The sequence below is a fragment of the Oncorhynchus clarkii genome, chromosome 7, assembly GCF_045791955.1.
Source record: "Oncorhynchus clarkii lewisi isolate Uvic-CL-2024 chromosome 7, UVic_Ocla_1.0, whole genome shotgun sequence".
In the NCBI taxonomy this organism is placed as follows: domain Eukaryota; kingdom Metazoa; phylum Chordata; class Actinopteri; order Salmoniformes; family Salmonidae; genus Oncorhynchus; species Oncorhynchus clarkii.
In genome coordinates, this window is record NC_092153.1 from 68421688 (window position 1) to 68443566 (window position 21879).

General features: G+C 44.4%; 1 protein-coding gene and 1 pseudogene across 1 annotated transcript in view; both read right to left on the reverse strand.

Moving 5' to 3' along the window:
- Positions 1 to 87: 87 nt before the first annotated feature.
- Positions 88 to 7455, reverse strand: LOC139412666 (BTB/POZ domain-containing protein 10-like; annotated as a pseudogene).
- Positions 7456 to 9015: 1560 nt separating this feature from the next.
- Positions 9016 to 21879, reverse strand: part of LOC139413736 (dihydropyridine-sensitive L-type skeletal muscle calcium channel subunit alpha-1-like) — a 60751-nt gene continuing 47887 nt past the window's right edge. The window contains exons 21-43 of the mRNA XM_071161451.1: positions 19247 to 19354; positions 19083 to 19135; positions 18482 to 18628; positions 18151 to 18352; positions 17913 to 18071; positions 17292 to 17402; positions 16664 to 16747; positions 15350 to 15397; positions 12861 to 13013; positions 12684 to 12749; positions 12516 to 12607; positions 12135 to 12294; positions 11866 to 11993; positions 11632 to 11728; positions 11426 to 11528; positions 11223 to 11324; positions 10995 to 11125; positions 10675 to 10800; positions 10453 to 10530; positions 10141 to 10286; positions 9830 to 10025; positions 9443 to 9682; positions 9016 to 9399 (exon numbers count right to left, since the gene is read on the reverse strand). Of these exons, the coding sequence (XP_071017552.1) occupies positions 9455 to 9682; positions 9830 to 10025; positions 10141 to 10286; positions 10453 to 10530; positions 10675 to 10800; positions 10995 to 11125; positions 11223 to 11324; positions 11426 to 11528; positions 11632 to 11728; positions 11866 to 11993; positions 12135 to 12294; positions 12516 to 12607; positions 12684 to 12749; positions 12861 to 13013; positions 15350 to 15397; positions 16664 to 16747; positions 17292 to 17402; positions 17913 to 18071; positions 18151 to 18352; positions 18482 to 18628; positions 19083 to 19135; positions 19247 to 19354 (2718 nt within the window). The 3' untranslated portion in view covers positions 9016 to 9399; positions 9443 to 9454. The remainder of the gene's footprint in view (positions 9400 to 9442; positions 9683 to 9829; positions 10026 to 10140; positions 10287 to 10452; positions 10531 to 10674; positions 10801 to 10994; positions 11126 to 11222; positions 11325 to 11425; positions 11529 to 11631; positions 11729 to 11865; positions 11994 to 12134; positions 12295 to 12515; positions 12608 to 12683; positions 12750 to 12860; positions 13014 to 15349; positions 15398 to 16663; positions 16748 to 17291; positions 17403 to 17912; positions 18072 to 18150; positions 18353 to 18481; positions 18629 to 19082; positions 19136 to 19246; positions 19355 to 21879) is intronic.

Consider the following 21879-nt stretch of genomic DNA (forward strand, 5'->3'; position numbering starts at 1 on the left):
TGGGTAGAAGTTGCCCCAAAACACACATCTAGGATCAGCTCAACCTTGCCAAACCCTGACCTTAACCAATATGGGGAATAAATGATCCTATACAAGGTCAACTTCTATGCCTTCAACTGTCATTGGAGGGTGGGGATCGGTGCTGATCAGCCTATCCAGCTCGTCAACCTGTGGGTGTGGTTGCGGGTCGTGGTGGCTCCCCCAGAGAGTCGATGATGTTGGGGACACACTGGAAGTCCGTCTTGGCCCTCCTATGTTGAACATAATAAACGGCTCTCTATCCACAGGATGTGTACCAAACTCACTGAAAGTGGCAGTAATAAAGCCTCTCTTGAAAAAGCCCAAACTTGACCCAGAAAATATAAAAAACTAGCAACTCACTGCCTTCCTGAAGACAAACAATGTATATGAAATGCTTCAGTCTGGTTTTAGACCCCATCATAGCACTGAGACTGCACTTGTGAAGGAGGTAAATGACCTTTTAAGGGCGTCAGACTGAGGCTCTGCATCTGTCCTCGTGTTCCTAGACCTTAGTGCTGCTTTTGATACCATCGATCATCACATTATTTTGGAGATATTGGAAACCCAAATCTGACATCCCAAACCCAAATCTGAATCTGACAATCTTGATGGTTGTACAGTCGTCTCAAATTAAACTATGAAGGACCTCGACGTTACTCTGGACCCTGATCTCACTTTTGAAGAACATATCAAGACTGTTTCAATGACAGCTCTTTTCCATCTACATAACATTGCAAAACTCTGAAATTTTCTGTCCAAAAATGATGCAGAAAAATGTATCCATGCTTTTGTCACTTCTAGGTTAGACTACTGCAATGCTCTACTTTCTGGCTACCCGGATAAAGCACAAAATAAACTTCAGTTAGTGCTAAATACGGCTGCTAGAATCCTGACTAGAACCAAAAAATGTGATCATATTATTCCAGTGCTAGCCTCCCTACACTGGCTTCCTGTTAAGGCAAGGGCTGATTTCAAGGTTTTACTGCTAACCTACAAAGCATTACATGGGCTTGCTCATACCTATGTTTCCAATTTGGTCCTTCCGTACATACCTACACGTACACTACGGACACAAGACGCAGAACTCCTAATTGTCTCTAGAATTTCTAAGCAAACAGCTGGAGGCAGGGCTTTCTCCTATAGAGCTCCATTTTTATGGAATGGTCTGTCTACCCATGTGAGAGATACAGACTCGGTCTCAACCTTTAAGTCTCTTCAGTAGGTCCTATGATTGAGTGTAGTCTGGCCCAGGAGTGTGAAGGTTAACGGAAAGGCACTGGAGCAACGAACCACCCTTGCTGTCTCTGCCTGTCCGGTTCCCCTCTCTCCACTGGGATTCTCTGCCTCTAACCCTATTACAGGGGCTGAGTCACTGGCTTACTGGTGCTCTTCCATGCCGTCCCTAGGAGGGGTGCGTCACTTGAGAGGGTTGAGTCACTGACGTGGTCTTCCTGTCTGGGTTGGCGCCCCCCCTTGGGTTGTGCCGTGGCGAAGGTCTTTGTGGGCTATACTCGGCCTTGTCTCAGGATGGTAAGTTGGTGGTTGAAGATATCCCTCTAGTGGTGTGGGGCTGTGCTTTGGCAAAGTGCGTGGGGTTATATCCTTCCTGTTTGGCCCTGTCCGGGGGTATCATCGGATGGGGCCACAGTGTCTCCTGACCCCTCCTGCCTCAGCCTCCAGTATATATGCTGCAGTAGTTTATGTGTCCGGGGGCTAGGGTCAGTCTGTCATATCTGGAGTATTTCTCCTGTCTTATCCGTTGTCCTGTGTGAATTTAAGTATGCTCTCACTAATTCTCTCTTTCTTTCTCTCTCTCTTTCGGAGGACCTGAGCCCTAGGACCATGCCCCAGGGCTACTTGGCATGATGACTCCTTGCTGTCCCCAGTCCACCTGGCTGTGCTGCTGCTCCAGTTTCAACTGTTCTGCCTGCGGCTATGGAACCCTGACCTGTTCACCGGACATGCTACCTGTCCCAGACCTGCTGTTTTCAACTCTCTAGAGACAGCAGGAGCGGTAGAGATACTCTCAATGATCGGCTATGAAAAGCCAACTGACATTTATTCCTGAGATGCTGACCTGTTGCACCCTCGACAACTACTGTGATTATTATTATTTGACCATGCTGGTCATTTATGAACATTTTAACATCTTGGCCATGTTCTGTTATACTCTCCACCCAGCACAGCCAGAAGAGGACTGGCCACCCCTCATAGCCTGGTTCCTCTCTAAGTTTCTTCCTGGGTTTTGGCCTTTCTAGGGAGTTTTTCCTAGCCACCGTGCTTCTACACCTGCATTGCTTGCTGTTTGGGGTTTTAGGCTGGGTTTCTGTACAGCACTTTGAGATATCAGGTGATGTAAGAAGGGATTTATAAATACATTTGATTTGATTTGACTCTTTCCTTCCTTCTTCTCCCAGGACAGCTGGATGAAAGGTCGCCACTTCACTTTCTCCTTACAGGTGGGGTACCCTGGGATACAGCAGGACCACACACACACATAATGTTCAGTATCTCTGTAGGGTTTGTAGATCTGAGGGATACTGGATAGATGTAAGAAAGTGTTCCGAGTCTATGTAGCCTATAGCATTGGAACACTTGGATTGCTTTACCTGGTTGTTTCCTTAGGATAAACACCAAAGGGGAAGGGGCTAGGAGAAGCGGCTAAGGGCCAAGGGGTTGATTTGGAGCATGGGAAGTGACTCACCCTAGATGCCAATGCATGTTTTTCAGTCCTCTCTCCTTCAGTCGGGCTTTGGCCATGTTTCTGTTGTCAATGTACTTGAAGAAGCAGTAGAGCTTGGTGCTGTACAAAACTGGTCACATTAAAGAGCAAACAGGAAATAATATCAAACAGGAAGTAGTATAAAACAACGTGCTCACTCCAAAATTAGGCTGGGTTGCTAGATCCTCAAGAATATAAAGTATAAACATTTGATGAACAGCACTGTCCAAAATATACATTTAAATGATCCATTTTATCAGTCATTTATTATTCATTCTAATTACTCTGAGAGGGGCGTAGTACTATGGCACCTACTCTGTCATGCTCCCAATCCACTATGTCATCATCTGTGAGAACCACAATGTGACACTCCCTCTTCCCCTCTTGAGCACTGGACATCATCACAGGGACAACAAGCTCCCCAAGGAACACCTCAAACTCAAGCTTAGCTCCATCATTAGACAGCTCATGCAGTAACGCACCTGGGACAGGAACAGACAGAGGTCACATTATTTTAACTAGGACCTCTGATTTGTTGTCATAGTTCACGTACTCTTGTGCATGGCAAAGTATATACAGTGCCTTGCGAAAGTATTCGGCCCCCTGAACTTTGCGACCTTTTGCCACATTTCAGGCTTCAAACATAAAGATATAAAACTGTATTTTTTTGTGAAGAATCAACAACAAGTGGGACACAATCATGAAGTGGAACGACATTTATTGGATATTTCAAACTTTTTTAACAAATCAAAACTGAAAAATTGGGCGTGCAAAATTATTCAGCCCCTTTACTTTCAGTGCAGCAAACTCTCTCCAGAAGTTCAGTGAGGATCTCTGAATGATCCAATGTTGACCTAAATGACTAATGATGATAAATACAATCCACCTGTGTGTAATCAAGTCTCCGTATAAATGCACCTGCACTGTGATAGTCTCAGAGGTCCGTTAAAAGCGCAGAGAGCATCATGAAGAACAAGGAACACACCAGGCAGGTCCGAGATACTGTTGTGAAGAAGTTTAAAGCCAGATTTGGATACAAAAAGATTTCCCAAGCTATAAACATCCCAAGGAGCACTGTGCAAGCGATAATATTGAAATGGAAGGAGTATCAGACCACTGCAAATCTACCAAGACCTGGCCGTCCCTCTAAACTTTCAGCTCATACAAGGAGAAGACTGATCAGAGATGCAGCCAAGAGGCCCATGATCACTCTGGATGAACTGCAGAGATCTACAGCTGAGGTGGGAGACTCTGTCCATAGGACAACAATCAGTCGTATATTGCACAAATCTGGCCTTTATGGAAGAGTGGCAAGAAGAAAGCCATTTCTTAAAGATATCCATAAAAAGTGTTGTTTAAAGTTTGCCACAAGCCACCTGGGAGACACACCAAACATGTGGAAGAAGGTGCTCTGGTCAGATGAAACCAAAATTGAACTTTTTGGCAACAATGCAAAACGTTATGTTTGGCGTAAAAGCAACACAGCTCATCACCCTGAACACACCATCCCCACTGTCAAACATGGTGGTGGCAGCATCATGGTTTGGGCCTGCTTTTCTTCAGCAGGGACAGGGAAGATGGTTAAAATTGATGGGAAGATGGATGGAGCCAAATACAGGACCATTCTGGAAGAAAACCTGATGGAGTCTGCAAAAGACCTGAGACTGGGATTGGTCCACTCACACAGACCGGGATTGGTCCACTCACACAGACAGCATCGTGAAGAAGGCGCAGCAGCGCCTCTTCAACCTCAGGAGGCTGAAGAAATTTGGCTTGTCACCAAAAGCACTCACAAACTTCTACAGATGCACAATCGAGAGCATCCTGTCGGGCTGTATCACCGCCTGGTACGGCAACTGCTCCGCCCTCAACCGTAAGGCTCTCCAGAGGGTAGTGAGGTCTGCACAACGCATCACCGGGGGCAAACTACCTGCCCTCCAGGACACCTACACCACCCAATGTTACAAGAAGGCCATAAAGATCATCAAGGACATCAACCACCCGAGCCACTGCCTGTTCACCCCGCTATCATCTAGAAGGCGAGGTCAGTACAGGTGCATCAAAGCTGGGACCGAGAGACTGAAAAACAGCTTCTATCTCAAGGCCATCAGACTGTTAAACAGCCACCACTAACATTGAGTGGCTGCTGCCAACACACTGACACTGACTCAACTCCAGCCACTTTAATAATGGGAATTGATGGGAAATGATGTAAACATATCACTAGCCACTTTAAACAACGCTACCTTATATAATGTTACTTACCCTACATTATTCATCTCATATGCATACGTATATACTGTACTCTATATCATCGACTGCATCCTTATGTAATACATGTATCACTAGCCACTTTAACTATGCCACTTTGTTTACATACTCATCTCATATGTATATACTGTACTCGATATCATCTACTGTATCTTGCCTATGCTGCTCTGTACCATCACTCATTCATATATCCTTATGTACATATTCTTTATCCCCTTACACTGTGTATAAGACAGTAGTTTTGGAATTGTTAGTTAGATTACTTGTTGGTTATTACTGCATTGTCGGAACTAGAAGCACAAGCATTTCGCTACACTCGCATTAACATCTGCTAACCATGTGTATGTGACAAATAAAATTTGATTTGATTTTGATTTGATTTGATTTGGGACGGAGATTTGTCTTCCAACAAGACAATGATCCAAAACATAAAGCAAAATCTACAATGGAATAGTTCAAAAATAAACATATCCAGGTGTTAGAATGGCCAAGTCAAAGTCCAGACCTGAATCCAATCGAGAATCTGTGGAAAGAACTGAAAACTGCTGTTCACAAATGCTCTCCATCCAACCTCACTGAGCTCGAGCTGTTTTGCAAGGAGGAATGGGAAAAAATGTCAGTCTCTCGATGTGCAAAACTGATAGAGACATACCCCAAGCGACTTACAGCTGTAATCGCAGCAAAAGGTGGCACTACAAAGTATTAACATAAAGGGGCTGAATAATTTTGCACGCCCAATTTTTCAGTTTTTGATTTGTTAAAAAAGTTTGAAATATCCAATAAATGTTGTTCCACTTCATGATTGTGTCCCACTTGTTGTTGATTCTTCACAAAAAAATACAGTTTTATATCTTTATGTTTGAAGCCTGAAATGTGGCAAAAGGTCACAAAGTTCAAGGGGGCCGAATACTTTCGCAAGGCTCTGTATCTCAATACAGAACATTCAAGATTAAGAAGAATAAGCAATTAAAAACAGATTACCGTAGCGTTATTTAGTTGTACATGCAACGTTGCAAAGCATTACTCAACATTTCGGTCTTGAACAGAGTCCTGGTCAGACCAGGTGTGACTGTGTTACTCACTGAGGTCTTGGTACCTGAAGGTGCTGTAGTGAAAGTTAATACAGAGGTAGTCACACGCTTCCCTGAGCTCAGACACTGACACCCCCTCTGGACACTTCAGGATACCCCCTTTGTAAAAGTCCTGAGAGAGAGAAAGAGAAAGAGAGAGGGGGTGAAGGTACGAAACAAAGCCTTATAAAAATAAACTTATCCTTGTCTGATTTAGAGTAGGTAAGGTAAAGGAATATATGTCATTTAATAATTCAGGTGTACTACACTCAGAAAAAGGGTTCCAAAAGGGTTATTTGGCTGTTCTAATAGGAGAACCCTTTCTGGTTCCATGTAGAACCCTTTCCACAGATGGTTCTACATGGAACCAAAAAGGGTTCTACCTGGAAGCAAAAGGGATCTTCCTGGAACCAAAAAGGGTTCTTCTAAGGGTTATCCTATGGGGGCAGCCGAAGGAACCTGTTTGGTTCTAGATTGCTCCTATTTTTCTAAGATTGTATTTTAAGAGTAACTCACCAGGATGACTGAAGATGCTGGCTCCAATTCTCTCAGCGATCTCCTACTCTCCCTTTGGGTTCGGCCATGTAACGTGATGGGCAGCACCAAACACCATGAGATTTAAAATGTGTTATTTAATCATGTTCTCTTCTAAAGTCTATGGACAATATGACATTTGTATGCAACGTACTACTAAATGTCCTCACGACATTCATTTCTGAGTTCAGTGCTTGTTGAAAGCCTTGTCTGTGTTCGATGTACATTTACCATTCCAGTCTTTCCTTTGTTAGTACAGTGTAACTTGTCAGAATCATAACAATGCTTCCAATGTGTGTGTGTGTGAAAGTGTTAATGAGACAACTTTTCCTCTCAACCTCAGATTATTAGCCTAGACGAACCCAAATGGCCACCGGGTCAGATAAAAAAAACATCACACTCTTGAGATTATAGAAACAAAGCACTCTAAAATGTTTGCTGAGGGTTTAGGGCTTTGTGTTTCTTGTATATCTTTCTAATAATAATAGGCTAATAATAGACTGTACTATTGTATTCGACGTGGTGATGAACCACACTTGAGTGATTAGTAACCTTGCCTGAGACCTGAAGATTTAGCTCAGTGGGCTAGCCCAGTCTGTTACACTATAATAAAAGAGTATGATTGCTGCTTAGGGGTCTGGCCTGGTGGGGTCTGGCCCGGCATGGTGTCAGGGTGGTCTGTTACAGGGTGGGGTCTGGCCCGGCATGGTGTCAGGGTGGTCTGTTACAGGGTGGGGTCTGGCCCGGCATGGTGTCAGGGTGGTCTGTTACAGGGTGGGGTCTGGCCCGGCATGGTGTCAGGGTGGTCTGTAAACAGGGTGGGGTCTGGCCCGGCATGGTGTCAGGGTGGTCTGTAAACAGGGTGGGGTCTGGCCCGGCATGGTGTCAGGGTGGTCTGTAAACAGGGTGGGGTCTGGCCCGGCATGGTGTCAAGGTGGTCTGTAAACAAGGTGGGGTCCACCATTAGGGTCACCCTCCCATGGGGGAGGTTTTTCTCACCCCTCCCCTCATGTTGGAAGTCTGACATCTCAATGTCTGGAGGACATTATATTACCAAAACATAAACTAATCTCGGCGGAGAAGAGACAATGACTAACCACCAGACTCACAAGAATGTCTAGTGTTGACCGCTGTTCTCTATACCCGGTCTGTCACAACCAGAACGATGGACCCGCCTTGCTCAGGGACCGTTCGGTTAAGGCCCAACGGTCTAGTCTAAACCCTAGGCTACCTCCCGCTCACGAGACCCAACCATAAAAATCTCCAATAATTTGACTGGGAAAATGTAAGAATTCTCACTTTATAAAATATTTTTTATTGTGATCATATAGTTTAAACTTTAGAGAAACAATATTGAAACAGATCTCAGAAACAGAGAGAAAGCAATAAAATGTCTCAAATAACGTTATCAAAATGACCATGACAAAAGTTAATGGCAGTAGTACATACTCTAGATGAATGCAAAACACCTCTGTTTAAAAAGCTCAATGGGAACAACTGATTTTATTATTCAAAACCTTTTGGGATTCACGTTTTTACTTTGCCTTCTATTTGGCCTTCATCACATTACAGCTATTTTATTTAGCCTTTATTAAACCAAATAACAGTGACATGCCACTGTCTCTCAAAATACAACCTAATCACTTTTAGACTGAAAAAATAATGAAGAATCAAAAAGGATATTTTCATAAAAAGAGTCTGTTTCAACCAAAAGGCTTACATCAAAAAGAAAATGAACGATATTGTTGAAAATAGAATAATAGACAAAATGGCATCATCAGACCTTTCACCCCTGGTATTCTACACCATAAGTTGTCCATATCTGACCCTTACACACAGCTTTCTAGTCACAAATATACGATTCCAACCACGGTACCTAAACTTACCATTCATCTTCATCTTTAACCACATCCTCTTATCTACACTTTGTTGCATTCTACTGTAGCATGGCCAGCTAGTGGCTACCCTACACCAGAAATATTTTCCCTTATGTTACACCACAGGGTCATCCATCCTGTCTATACTAGAGATGATGTACATGTTTCAGATATAGGATATTTAAAGTGAAAGAAATATCTAGGTATTGTGAAGATATGTTGATGTGTGGAGACCTGGGCAGAATCTGTGTATCTTGAACATGCACGTTAGCTTTCTCCATATAGCCTACAGAGATTGTCCTTATATGGACAGTGTAGACATGATCCAGCCCAGAAACATCCTGGTCCAGCCATGTCTTGCCTTGTCATCATGATAGAACTCAGAAAATGCCCCCTGACAAGTAACACCCTTCTCTTCCTCCATCAGCCAGTCACTGGCGCAACCATGTTCAACACCTATGCAGCTATCGGTGGATCAGTGATTACTTCAAGGATGGGAGGGAACAGGGAAGGACACTAGTTTTCAAACAGGGCCAAACTTTAATGCCAGCAAAAATTCCTCAAGTTGAGACTCAAGAACATGTTAGTCGGGACAACATGATGTTCGCCTGAAGTCAACATAAGTCCGAACAGTAGTCTGTACTGTGAACAAAATAAACATGGTAAAGAAAGTCTGCTCTCTAGCAGGAAGAGTATTTCCTCTTTAAATGAACCAAGAGAGAAATCATCCAGTCTGAATGACACCACAACAATGAAGTCACAGGTGCCATAAAGCCTGCTTAACCAATCAGATGATATTACTCGCTATAAAGGCACCAAAAAAGGACTGTTCTATTTGTAGAATGTGGCATTTAATGCCTCAGCACGTGAAGTCACTCCATGACATGCTGCTTTGCAGGGGGGCCTATTGGCCTTAACAAGGTCGATGACATGCTGCATTGCAGGACAGGCCTATTGGCCTAAACATGATCGGTGGGTTTTGTTAATTTGTTGGCCTTTCTCTGTGATCTGCGAGGGGGCCTGATTGGAGGTGTGGTGACCCTCCCTCTACGACCATTCATAAGGTCAGTAGCGGAACTCTCCATGTCCACCGGGTCAAAGTTCAAAGCTTCGGCCATTTCCTGTTTCGTCACCGACACAAAACAAGAGTCCCTGGCCAAGCTCTCCAACCCCCCATTTATCAGGACCTGGTAGAGGTGAAAGACATGAGAAGAGATAGAGGACAGAGAGGGGATGACTAAGTATCTGACGTCATCATTGATAAAATATGTATTTATGGAATAATGGAATATAATAATTCCATAATGGAATATACGCCTGGTCTCTCCAGTCACCTCCTTTATGAGTGTGTCAAAGGTGCTGTCTGGGGTCTGGGTCTGGGCCTGCTGGGGGCTAGGGGTCTCTCTGGGAGTCTCATGGTCCTGGCTGGGTCCAGGTACTGTCTGCAGCTGCCAGTCTGTGGTGTCTCGGGGAATTCTGCTGGTTGAGATAGTATAGACCTGCACCCTGTCATCTGTCTCATAGGGAAAACTACAGAAGGACAAATAGTCAGTCAGATTGTTATAACTGCTTTATTACTGTGTAATTTGACCTCTCAAGTAAGGAAAACAAAAACACAAATGTTAGCAAGCACACGCAAACTCACCTCTCCCCGGCATTGCTGTTGACATTGTTGTTGTTGGTTTTGTTAGGCATTGTGGGGAAGAATTCCTCATTTGCATGGTAGGCAGGTGAGCTGGTCGCCTCCCCCTCATCTGACTTGCTCATTTGCAGGGGCCGCTGGCTGGTCACCTATACAGAGACACAGACGGCTGAGTTACCGCCACGGGGACAGGAGATTTTCCTGACTATGTGATGTGAAAAAACTCCAGGTCCATACAATACTATGTGAAGCACTTTGAGTCTGAAGAAGGTTACATACTAGAGGTGATGGCACTGAAATGATTGAAATGATTACCTGTGTAGCGTTAGGGTTATGGGTTCCTTCCTCCATGGTGAAGGAATCAACATGGTTCCCAAACAGACCGCCCGCCCGCTGACCACAGGAACACACAGAAAGGTACAACATTCAGAGACAGGAGTTTTATTCTGTCTTCTCACTCTGAACTTGTCCTCCCTCCTCTCGTTCTGCAGCCTCCCTGTCTCCCCCTCCCCATCTTCCCTCTCTCTCTCCTCTCACCCTGAAGATGCCTTCCTCCGCTGCATCCTCCATGGCTCTGTCTATCTCCTCCTCGTTCATCAGGTCTCCCGAGATGGCTCTCTGCAACTCTGGAGCCACCTCCTCCTCAATGCTTCTCAGACCCGCCTGGGGTGGAGGGAGAGACAGAGGGGAAAGGAGGGGTTAGAGAAATAATGAGATTGTGATGAAAATTAAGAATTGTTAGATTGTGTACAGGATTATTACATGAAACATCAGTAACATCACTAGAAGAGTTGCCAATCCCATTTAATGGCGTATTGCCCTACAGGTTTCCCATTATGAGGTTGGTGTGGGCTCACCTGTATCTCGTTGGAGGCGTTCTTCTTGGTGGGGCGGAAGCCATAATACTCTTCCTGTCTCTTCTTTAACTTCCTGAAGTAGTCCTGGATCAGGAAGGTGGCATAGAACTTCCCCACGGTTACCTCATCATCTGACACACACACCAATCAAACATGCCAGCAAATTAGAATGGGCAGCTTGTTTTGGGACCATAAAGTTGAGGATTACAATAGAATGTTTTAACTCACCTCCGATTGGTGGGATAACCTGGTCCAGCAGCTTCATACTGGTGCGTTTCCAGATCTTCTTGATGATGGCCCTCAACTCCTCATTGGCCTGCTCAAAGTTACCTGACCAATGAGATAATGACAGTGAGGTGGGAATATAGATGCTTAACGTTCAATTGGCCCAAATACAGTACTCTGCAATTGAATGACACACACACACACACCTTCGGTCTTAATCTTCAATGCGGTCCTGACCAGCGAGAACAGCGTAGCATTAAAGGTGACCGTTCCATCACTGTTGAGTGGCATGTTCATGGACACCAGTCTCTGCAGTCAGAATGAATAAAGATATCATTACAAAATATGTTTGCTGCATTAATAGACAAGTCAGATGAACCCACAAAATAAATAAACAGATTTAGTTTCTCACCTTGCAGGCCACTCTATGGGGACAGAACTTTCCAAAGCCCAGAGGAGGCTGGATCCTACGCAGCAGAGTCACCACGTCCAGGTGCTTAATACGACCCCTGCAGGACAGAACGGGAAACAACAGCTAACAGTAGAACATCTACAGCTAACATTGAGAGGATAAAAAACGAATTGAAAAGACTGATCATATATTCTTATAGGGGGGTATAAAAAAGAAACAGAAAAACAGACTTACGTGGCCTCTGGGTCGTATTCTGCCCAGATCTTCTTAAACTCATCCAGGTGATGAGGACCCAGGATGGACCAATCACGGGTCAGGTAGTCAAAGTTGTCCATGATGACCGCCACAAACAGGTTGATGATCTGTAGAGGACAACAGAATCATATGCATGTGTGTGACTGTGTGACTGTGTGTGTGCGCGCATGCGAATGTGTGTGTGTATATGTGTGTATGCATGTATGTTTGTTAATGTATGTGTGTATGCATGTTTGTGCATCATTTACCAGGAAGGCACAGAGCATGTAGAAGCTCATGAAGTAGATGATAGCGAAGCTGGCTCCACAGGTCATCTCCTCTCCAGGCAGGTAGTCTGACTTAGGGTCACACCTCTTCCCATACAGACATGCCAACATCACTTCCTGCCATGCCTCACCTGTCGCACACCTGGAGAGAGAGGGAAAGAGGGATAGAGAGAGGGAGGAAGTGGGAGAGAGGGGAGTGGGGCAGAGAGAGAGATTACAACTTGTTTTCAGCCCTTTTGTGTTGTCAATGTAATCACTGAGTGTAAGGGTATCTTGCTATACAAGTCTGCTGTGTAAAGGGACCGCAAAGTCAATGGAAGATAATGGAAACTGACTGAGCGACTGATAAATCAGATCACTCACCTGAAGAGCAGCAGCACAGCATGGGGGAATGTCTGGAAGTTGTTGTTCCTGTTGATGTGTGTCCCATCTATCAGCGCTATCTTACCAAATATCTACAGGAGACATACACACAACTCATCAGAGAGTGCTGTGTGTGCATGTTTGTGTGTGTGTTTGTGTGTGCAGTACCTGCATCCCAACAACAGCGTAGATGAAGAATAGCATGAGGATGAGCAGGGCGACGTAGGGCAGAGCCTGCAACACAGCAACCAATCACATCGTCAGACTCACGCACACTGACCAATCAAAACCTGGGAATTTTGTATCTCACAGAATGGAAGGCACAGAATTGGAATGAACTTTGACCTGGAAGGACTTGATGAAGGTCCACAGAAGATTCCGGATCCCCTCAGAACGGTTCAGCAGTTTAACCAGACGCATCACACGGAACAGTCTAAAGAAGGTGATTGACACACGGGCATTTTCCGAAGCCGCTATGGCTTGCATTGGGTTCACCTCCTGAAAGCACAAATGAAATAAACAGTCACTGAAAATGCTGCTAGTCTTGGCTTCAGCTCTAACTAAAATTGAAGATGTTGTTACTCTAATTAGCACAGTTTTAGTTCAATAGGGGCAACATGCCAGCAAAACCTAGCAGTCTGTAAGGACACAGGTCTCACCTCTCACAGAGTATCTGAGCAGTCATGTACTGGAGGAGTCTGGTTAGTGTCAGAAGGAGCCAAGCAATGGGTGCATTTTTTTCAGAGAATTATAGAACCATTTCATGTTGAAGTGGTTCCTAAGATTGTAAAAACACTTTAATTGTCAGCATGCTGTAAATACAGACATTTAACTTCTTTGGGATAGGGGGCAGCATTATCACTTTTGGATGAATAGCATGCCCAGAGTGAACTACCTCCTACTCAGTCCCAGATGCTAATATATGCATATTATTATTAGTATTGGGTAGAAAACACTCTGAAGTTTCTAAAACTGTTTGAATGATGTATGTGAGTATAACAGAACTCATATGGCAGGCAAAAACCTGAGAAGAAATCCAAACAGGAAGTGGGAAATCTGAGTTTTGTCGTTTTTTGAACTCAGCCCTATCGAATACACAGTGGGATATGGGTCAATATGCACTTCCTAAGACTTCCACTAGATGTCAACCATCTTTAGAAACTTGAATGAGGCTTCTACTGTGAGGTGGGACCGGATGAGAGCTCTTTGAATCAGTGGTCTGGCAGAGTGTCACAGCCTCATGACGCGCGGTCACGAGAGAGTTAGCTCTCGTTCCATGGCTTTTCTACAGACAATGGAATTCTCTGGTTGGAACATTATTGAACTTTTATGATAAAAACATCCTAAAGATTGATTCTATACTTAGTTTGACAAGTTTCTTCAACCTGTAATATACTTTTTGTTTCGTCCGACTGGACCAGATTGTGCTTTTGGATTTGTTTACCAAACGTCCTAACAAAAGAAGCTATTGGACATAAATGGACATAAATGATGGACATTATTGAACAAAACAAGCATTTATTGTGGAACTGCGATTCCTGGGAGTGCATTCTGATGAAGATCATCAAAGGTAAGTGAATGTTTATAATGCTATTTATGAATAATGTTGACTACCCAACATGGCGGATATTTCTCTGGCTGGTTTGGCCTCTGAGCGCCGTTCTCAGATTATGCTTTTTCCGAAATCTGACGCAGCAGTTGCATTAAGGAGAAGTGTATCTAATGTCCCATGCATAAGACTAGAATTGTCATCAACATTTATAATGAGTATTTCTGTGAATTCATGTGGCTCCCAGCATAATCACCGCATGTTTTACAACTACTGAACGTAACGTGCCAATGTTAAATGAGATTTCTTTATATAAATATGCACTTTATTGAACAAAACACACATGTATTGTGTAACATGAAGTCCTATGAGTGTCATCTGATGAAGATCATCAAAGGTTAGTGATTAATTTGATCTCTATTTGTGCTTTTTGTGACTCCTCTCTTTGGCTGGAAAAATGGCTGGGTTTTTCTGTGGCTTGGTGGTGACCTACCATAATCACTTGTGGAGCTTTCGCTGTAAAGCATTTTTGAAATCAGACACTGTGGCTGGATTAACGAGAATTGTATCTTTAAAATGGTGCCTAATACTTGCATGTTTGAGAAATTTGATTTATGAGATTTCTGTTGATTTGTATTTGGCGCCCTGCAATTTCATTGGCTGTTGGCGAGGGGTTCCGCTAGCGGAACGGGTTTAAGGAAAACATGGATGATCAGGCAAAGAACTTGCAACGCTCACGCAATGTGCTGTTGCAAAGTTTCCTCCTATGTTTTATGCATGTTCATGCAATGTCTCGTAGAATTAGTATACCATGCTCATGCAATGTCTCATAGAATTAGTATACCATGCTCATGCAATGTCTCGTAGAATTAGTATACCATGCTCATGCAATGTCTCGTAGATTTAGTATACCATGCTCATGCAATGTCTCGTAGAATTAGTATACCATGCTTATGCAATGTCTCGTAGAATTAGTATACCATGCTCATGCAATGTCTCGTAGAATTAGTATACCATGCTCATGCAATGTTTCGTAGAATTAGTATACCATGCTCATGCAATGCCTCGTAGAATTAGTATACCATGCTCATGCAATGCCTCGTAGAATTAGTATACCATGCTCATGCAATGTTTCGTAGAATTAGTATACCATGCTCATGCAATGCCTCGTAGAATTAGTATACCATGCTCATGCAATGTCTCGTAGAATTAGTATACCATGCTCATGCAATGTTTCATATGATTTCATGCAATGTTCTTGCAGTGTCTACAGGCGAATAATTACAGCGCAGCCGTGAAGACAGTACAGTCCTCCAGAGGAGGCCAGGGCTGCCTGTGAGGGGGAAAGACAGAGACACACCAAGTGAAGTCAGACAGGAAGCAACATCATCAGACACAGGTGGTGGAACAGGAAGTGGCGAAGGGAGCGGAGTCAGCCATGGAGGTATGCATGGAGCAAAGTTGGAAGAGAAAATGTAGGATGAAAGACTGCAGTATGGAGGGAGAGGGAGGGAGAGAAGGCATGTGAGCACAAAAACAACCAAGGACAACGTTGTAATAAATGACTGGATGACGGCTGAGGGGTGAAGAGGTGAAAATGGTTGATGGGGTCTCTGAAGGTTTACTGTAGTGGCAACTTGAGCTCTCTTTTCATTTAAAAAAATGACCTTTACTTTTCTGAAGCAAGATAGTGTGAAACGCTGCTTTAAATCTAGAACCTGATGCCAAACCTGTTGGCTCAGTCCCTTGTACAGGAATCACAGTAAAAACTACAGAAGGATGTCACTTTCTTACTTACTTGCAGGAGTGCTGGAGATCACTGAACATATGGTGGTGGGAGGTGAAACAAGAAGACATTGGTTGTTTTCTGCCCTTAACAACTGATTTGGAATCAGCCCTCTCTTAAATAAAGGTTAACTAAAAATACAAAACAAAAAAAATCCCAGTTTTAAACAGTGACACCAATGAGGGAAATGACCAGGTCTGGGACCAGGTGTTATGTTAGGGGCATAAAGTAACCAAGCAGACAGGTTGTGGTTTGGCTTTCAAGGCGTGGAAGGTGGGTGAGGCAAGCTGCAGCCAGGTGCTGCAGGGCTTCGGGGGGCAACACAGTGACTAGGGTCGGGTTTTTGAGACTAGTATTCGGGGGGGTGAGGGTGCAGGTGTGGCTGGTGTGAGGGTCACTCCAATGACGAATACTGACCACATCCTCAGTGCTATTGTTGGGGCCAAGTGCTGACAGGGGAGCCTGGCCTTTATGTCTCTAAGTGGATGGATGGATGGGTGGGTGGGTGGGTGGGTGGATGGGTGGGTGGGGTGTCAGACAGGGGTGTAAACACAGTCCAGACAGTCAGATGACAGGACAGAGCTTTTATTGTGAAATGTCTGTAGCTGTTCCCCAACCTGACTATCTGCTTCTTATAAACAATAACTGAAACCAATGGGAGAGAAAATGAAAATGTGAGGACAAAAATGTCCAGTGGGTCTGCCTGAACTGTTATATAAACCTTTTAGGAACAGTGGGAACTGTGTATTATAGTACATATCAGGGACAATACCTACATATTTCTGGTGAACATTACGCAATGACAATACTCACATCGACCTCACTCAGGATGACGTCAACAACGCTGCCGATGACGATGACAAAGTCAAAGACGTTCCATGGGTCCCCAAAGTAACCCTAGGGAGGGAAAGGGAAGGGCATCTGTCAGAAGTGTGTGTATAAAAGGTTTCTTCATCTACACACTCCAGCTCTGAACTTCATCTACACACTCCAGCTCTGAACTTCATCTACACACTCCAGCTCTGAACTTCATCTACACACTCCAGCTCTGAACTTCATCTACAGACTCCAGCTCTGAACTTCATCTACACACTCCAGCTCTGAACTTCATCTACACACTCCAGCACTGAACTTCATCTACACACTCCATCTCTGAACTTCATCTACACACTCCAGCTCTGAACTTCATCTACACACTCCAGCTCTGAACTTCATCTATACACTCCAGCTCTGAACTTCATCTACACACTCCAGCTCTGAACTTCATCTACACACTCCAGCTCTGAACTTTGACAAGAGGGTTGTGCACAATGAAGAGGTATGAAGTAACTGTTCTACATAACCACAGTCCTATTATTCTGGAATCATTCTGATCTTACGTTGAGTTGCACTGCATCTTGGGTAATGTAGTGCACACAGGACATCCCTATGGACAACTGACCTTAGCTTTGTAGGCCATGAGTTTGAGGACCATCTCCACAGTGAAGAGCACAGTGAAGATCACGTTCAGCATGTCAGACAGGTCAGTCACATGGGTTGACTGGTTACAGTGCTGGGGGAGAAGGAGAGAAGAAGGAAAAGACAAATGGAAGATATTGATTTTATTTGACATTTTCCCAAAAAATGTAACCTTTATTTAACTAGGCAAGTCAGTTAAAGAACAAATTCTTATTTTCAATGACGGCCTAGGAACGAACAGTGGGTTAACTGCCTGTTCAGGGGCAGAACGACATATTTGTACCTTGTCAGCTCAGGGATTTGAACTTGCAACCTTTCGGTTACTAGTCCAAAGCTCTAACCACTAGGCTACCCTGCCGCCTCAATGATGGAATCTCTTGAGATGCTCATCTCATTTCAAGTGTCCAAATAAAAAATAAACGTAAAAAACTCCTTGATATGAAGAAGGGATGCTTCTAGTAGGAACCTCTGGCAGGAGCATTACATTGATGTGATGCAGGAGAAGTACTTTTAAAGTTTCACGTTTTGTATTTCAAATGATAATGTTTGTCAAAGATACTCATCACCCCAACGCAGTTCCCTGAACCACCTCCAATAGTGTTACCTGCATCCCCAGACACATGGTGTTCAGCATGATGAGCAGGAACATCAGGTACTCAAAGTAGCAGGAGGTGACGATGTACCACACGTTGTACTGATACTGGTTCTTAGGAATGTAGCAGCGCAGCGGCCGGGCTTTCAGGGCGTACTCAACACACGCCCGCTGTCAGAGGGAGGACAGCACACACAGGAGTTACACACTGCAAAAAAGACACACACAAAACATACACACACACACACACCTGGTTCTTGTCCAGCTCACAGTTCTTGTACTCCTGCTCTCCTTGCTCCTGAAATGTAACGATGACGAAGCCGACAAAGATGTTCATCATGAAGAAGGCGATGAGGATGAGGTAAATGATGAAGAAGATGGAGATGGCAACACGGTTGTTGTAGATGGGACCAACATCCTCCATGTTAGAGTCTATGGCCTTGTACAGCAGTCTGCACACATACACACAAAGGCATGTTAGCAAGTGTGAAATACATACACCTTCATGTGTTCCATAGTACTGTATTAGGCATGCCATGATGTACAGTATACAAACTCCCAGGCTTGTGTGTGAGGCTCACTTTGGCCAGCCCTCAAAGGTGGAGACAGTGAAGAGAGCCAGCATGCCCTCAAGGATGTTGTCAAAGTTGAGCTCTGAGTTGATCCACTCTCTCTTATGGATCGTCATTGGATGGATGGCACCTTCCTGGTACCTAATATAGTTACCCCTGAGAAGAGGGGAGAGTGCGAGATTAATCAGTGAAAGAGAGGGCATGGGAGAGGTGAGAGTGTGGCAGAGAGAAAGAAAACAGAACAAATGTAATGTTCCGTTCTGTACTGTCATGTAATGTCCCATTCTGTACTGTCATGTAATGTCCCATTCTGTACTGTCATGTAATGTCCCATTCTGTACTGTCATGTAATGTCCCGTTCTGTACTGTCATGTAATGTCCCATTCTGTACTGTCATGTAATGTCCCGTTCTGTACTGTCATGTAATGTCCCATTCTGTACTGTCATGTAATGTCCCATTCTGTACTGTCATGTAATGTCCCGTTCTGTACTGTCATGTAATGTCCCATTCTGTACTGTCATGAAATGTCCATTCTGTACTGTCATGTAATGTCCCATTCTGTACTGTCATGTAATGTTGTGTGCGAGGACAATATCACCGGTCTCTTACCTACACTCCTCCTCTGTCATTTTGTCAGGATCTGTGCAGGAGTAGAATTGTCCCTTCAGGAATGAACACACACACAATACTGAGTGATAATAAAAGCTTTGGTGGAATTCTGTTTTCATCATATGGTTCAAAGGCCACCATGTACAGAACTATCTAGAGCTCACCTTGAAGAGCTGGACTCCAATGCAGGCAAACATGAAGTCTAGCAGCATGGTGACCAGCACGATGTTGCCAATGGTTTTGATGGCCACAAAAACACACTGGACCACATGCTAGATCATAAGAGACAGCAGAAACCAGCATGTCAGATCGGATCTCCATGACAAGAACTAGAAAAACATGGGGCGGCTGGGTTGGTCTAACTATTGCATTAGGTAATGGGAACATGTAAAAGACCATTATGAATGTGACTACAGTGTCAGTGCAGTAAAGGAGTAGAGGAGTAGAGGAGTAGAGGAGTAGAGGTGTAAAGGAGTAGAGGTGTAGAGGTGTAGAGGAGTAGAGGTGTAGAGGAGTAGAGGAGTAGAGGAGTAGAGGTGTAAAGGAGTAGAGGTGTAGAGGTGTAGAGGAGTAGAGGTGTAGAGGAGTAGAGGAGTAGAGGAGTAGAGGTGAAAAGGAGTAGAGGAGTAGAGGAGAAGAGGTGTAGAGATGTAGAGGAGTAGAGGAGAAGAGGTGTAGAGGAGTAGAGGTGTACAGGAGTAGAGGAGTAGAGGAGTAGAGGTGTACAGGAGTAGAGGAGTAGAGGAGTAGAGGTGTAAAATAGTATAGGAGTAGAGGTGTAGAGGAGTAGAGGTGAAAAGGAGTAGAGGAGTAGAGGTGTAGAGGAGTAGAGGTGTAAAGGAGTAGAGGAGAAGAGGTGTAGAGGAGTAGAGGTGTATAGGAGTAGAAGTATAGAGGAGTAGAGGTGAAAAGGAGTAGAGGAGTAGAGGTGTAAAGGAGTAGAGGTGTAAAGGAGTAGAGGAGTAGAGGAGTAGAGGTGTAGAGGAGTAGAGGAGTAGAGGTGTAAAGGAGTAGAGGAGAAGAGGTGTAGAGGTGTAGAGGAGTAGAGGTGTAGAGGAGTAGATGTGTAAAGGAGTAGAGGAGTAGAGGTGGAGAGGAATAGAGGTGTAAAGGAGTAGAGGAGTAGAGGTGAAGAGGGGAGAGGTTTAAAAGAGTAGAGGTGTAGAGGAGTAGAAGTGTAGAGGAGTAGAGGTGTAAAGGAGTGGAGGAGAAGAGGTGTAGAGAAGTAGAGGTGTATAGGAGCAGAGGAGTATAGATGTAGAGGTGTAGATGAGTAGAGGTGTAGAGGAGTAGAAGTGTAGAGGAGTAGAGGTGTAAAGGAGTGGAGGAGAAGAGGTGTAGAGAAGTAGAGGTGTAAAGGAGAAGAGGAGTAGAGGTGTAGAGGAGTAGAGGTGTAGAGGTGTAAAGGAGTAGAGGTGTAGAGGAGTAGATGTGTAGAGGAGTAGAGGTGTATAGGAGCAGAGGAGTATAGATGTAGAGGAGTAGAGGTGTAGAGGAGTAGAAGTGTAGAGGAGTAGAAGTGTAGAGGAGTAGAGGTGTAAAGGAGTAGAGGAGAAGAGGTGTAGAGGAGTAGAAGTGTAGAGAAGTAGAGGTGTAAAGGAGAAGAGGAGTAGATGTGTAGAGGTGTAGAGGTGTAAAGGAGTAGAGGTGTAGAGGAGTAGAAGTGTAGAGGAGTAGAGGTGTATAGGAGTAGAGGAGTAGAGATGTAGAGGTGTAGAGGAGTAGAGGTGTAAATGCGTGGAGCAGTAAAGGAGTAGAGGTGTAGAGGAGTAGAGGTGTAGAGGAGTAGAGAAGAAGAGGTGTAAAGGTGTAAAGGAGTAGAGGTGTGTAGGTGTAAAGGAGTAGAGGAGTAGAGGTGTAGAAGTGTAGAGGAGTTGAGGAGTAAAGGTGTAGAGGAGTAGAGGTGTAAAGAGTAGAGGTGTAGAGGAGTAGAGGTGAAAAGGAGTAGAGGGGTAGAGGGGTAGAGGAATAGAGGTGTAAAGGAGTAGAGGAGTAGAGGTGTAGAGGAGTAGAGGTGTATAGGAGTAGAGGTGTAGAGAAGTAGAGGTAAAAAGGAGTAGAGGAGAAGAGGTGTAGAGGAGTAGAGGAGTAGAGGTGTAAAGGAGTAGAGGAGTAGAGGTGTAGAGGTGTTGAGGAGTAGAGGTGTGTAGGTGTAAAGGAGTAGAGGAGTAGAGGTGTAGAAGTGTAGAGGAGTTGAGGAGTAAAGGTGTAGAGGAGTAGAGGTGTAAAGAGTCGAGGAGTAGAGGTGGAGAGGTGTAAAGGAGTAGAGGAGTAGAGATGTACAGGTGTAAAGGAGTAGAGGAGTAGAGGGTTAGAGGAGAAGAGGTGTAGAGAAGTAGAGGTGTATAGGAGCAGAGGAGTATAGATGTAGAGGTGTAGATGAGTAGAGGTGTAGAGGAGTAGAAGTGTAGAGGAGTAGAGGTGTAAAGGAGTGGAGGAGAAGAGGTGTAGAGAAGTAGAGGTGTAAAGGAGAAGAGGAGTAGAGGTGTAGAGGAGTAGAGGTGTAGAGGTGTAAAGGAGTAGAGGTGTAGAGGAGTAGATGTGTAGAGGAGTAGAGGTGTATAGGAGCAGAGGAGTATAGATGTAGAGGAGTAGAGGTGTAGAGGAGTAGAAGTGTAGAGGAGTAGAAGTGTAGAGAAGTAGAGGTGTAAAGGAGAAGAGGAGTAGATGTGTAGAGGTGTAGAGGTGTAAAGGAGTAGAGGTGTAGAGGAGTAGAAGTGTAGAGGAGTAGAGGTGTATAGGAGTAGAGGAGTAGAGATGTAGAGGTGTAGAGGAGTAGAGGTGTAAATGCGTGGAG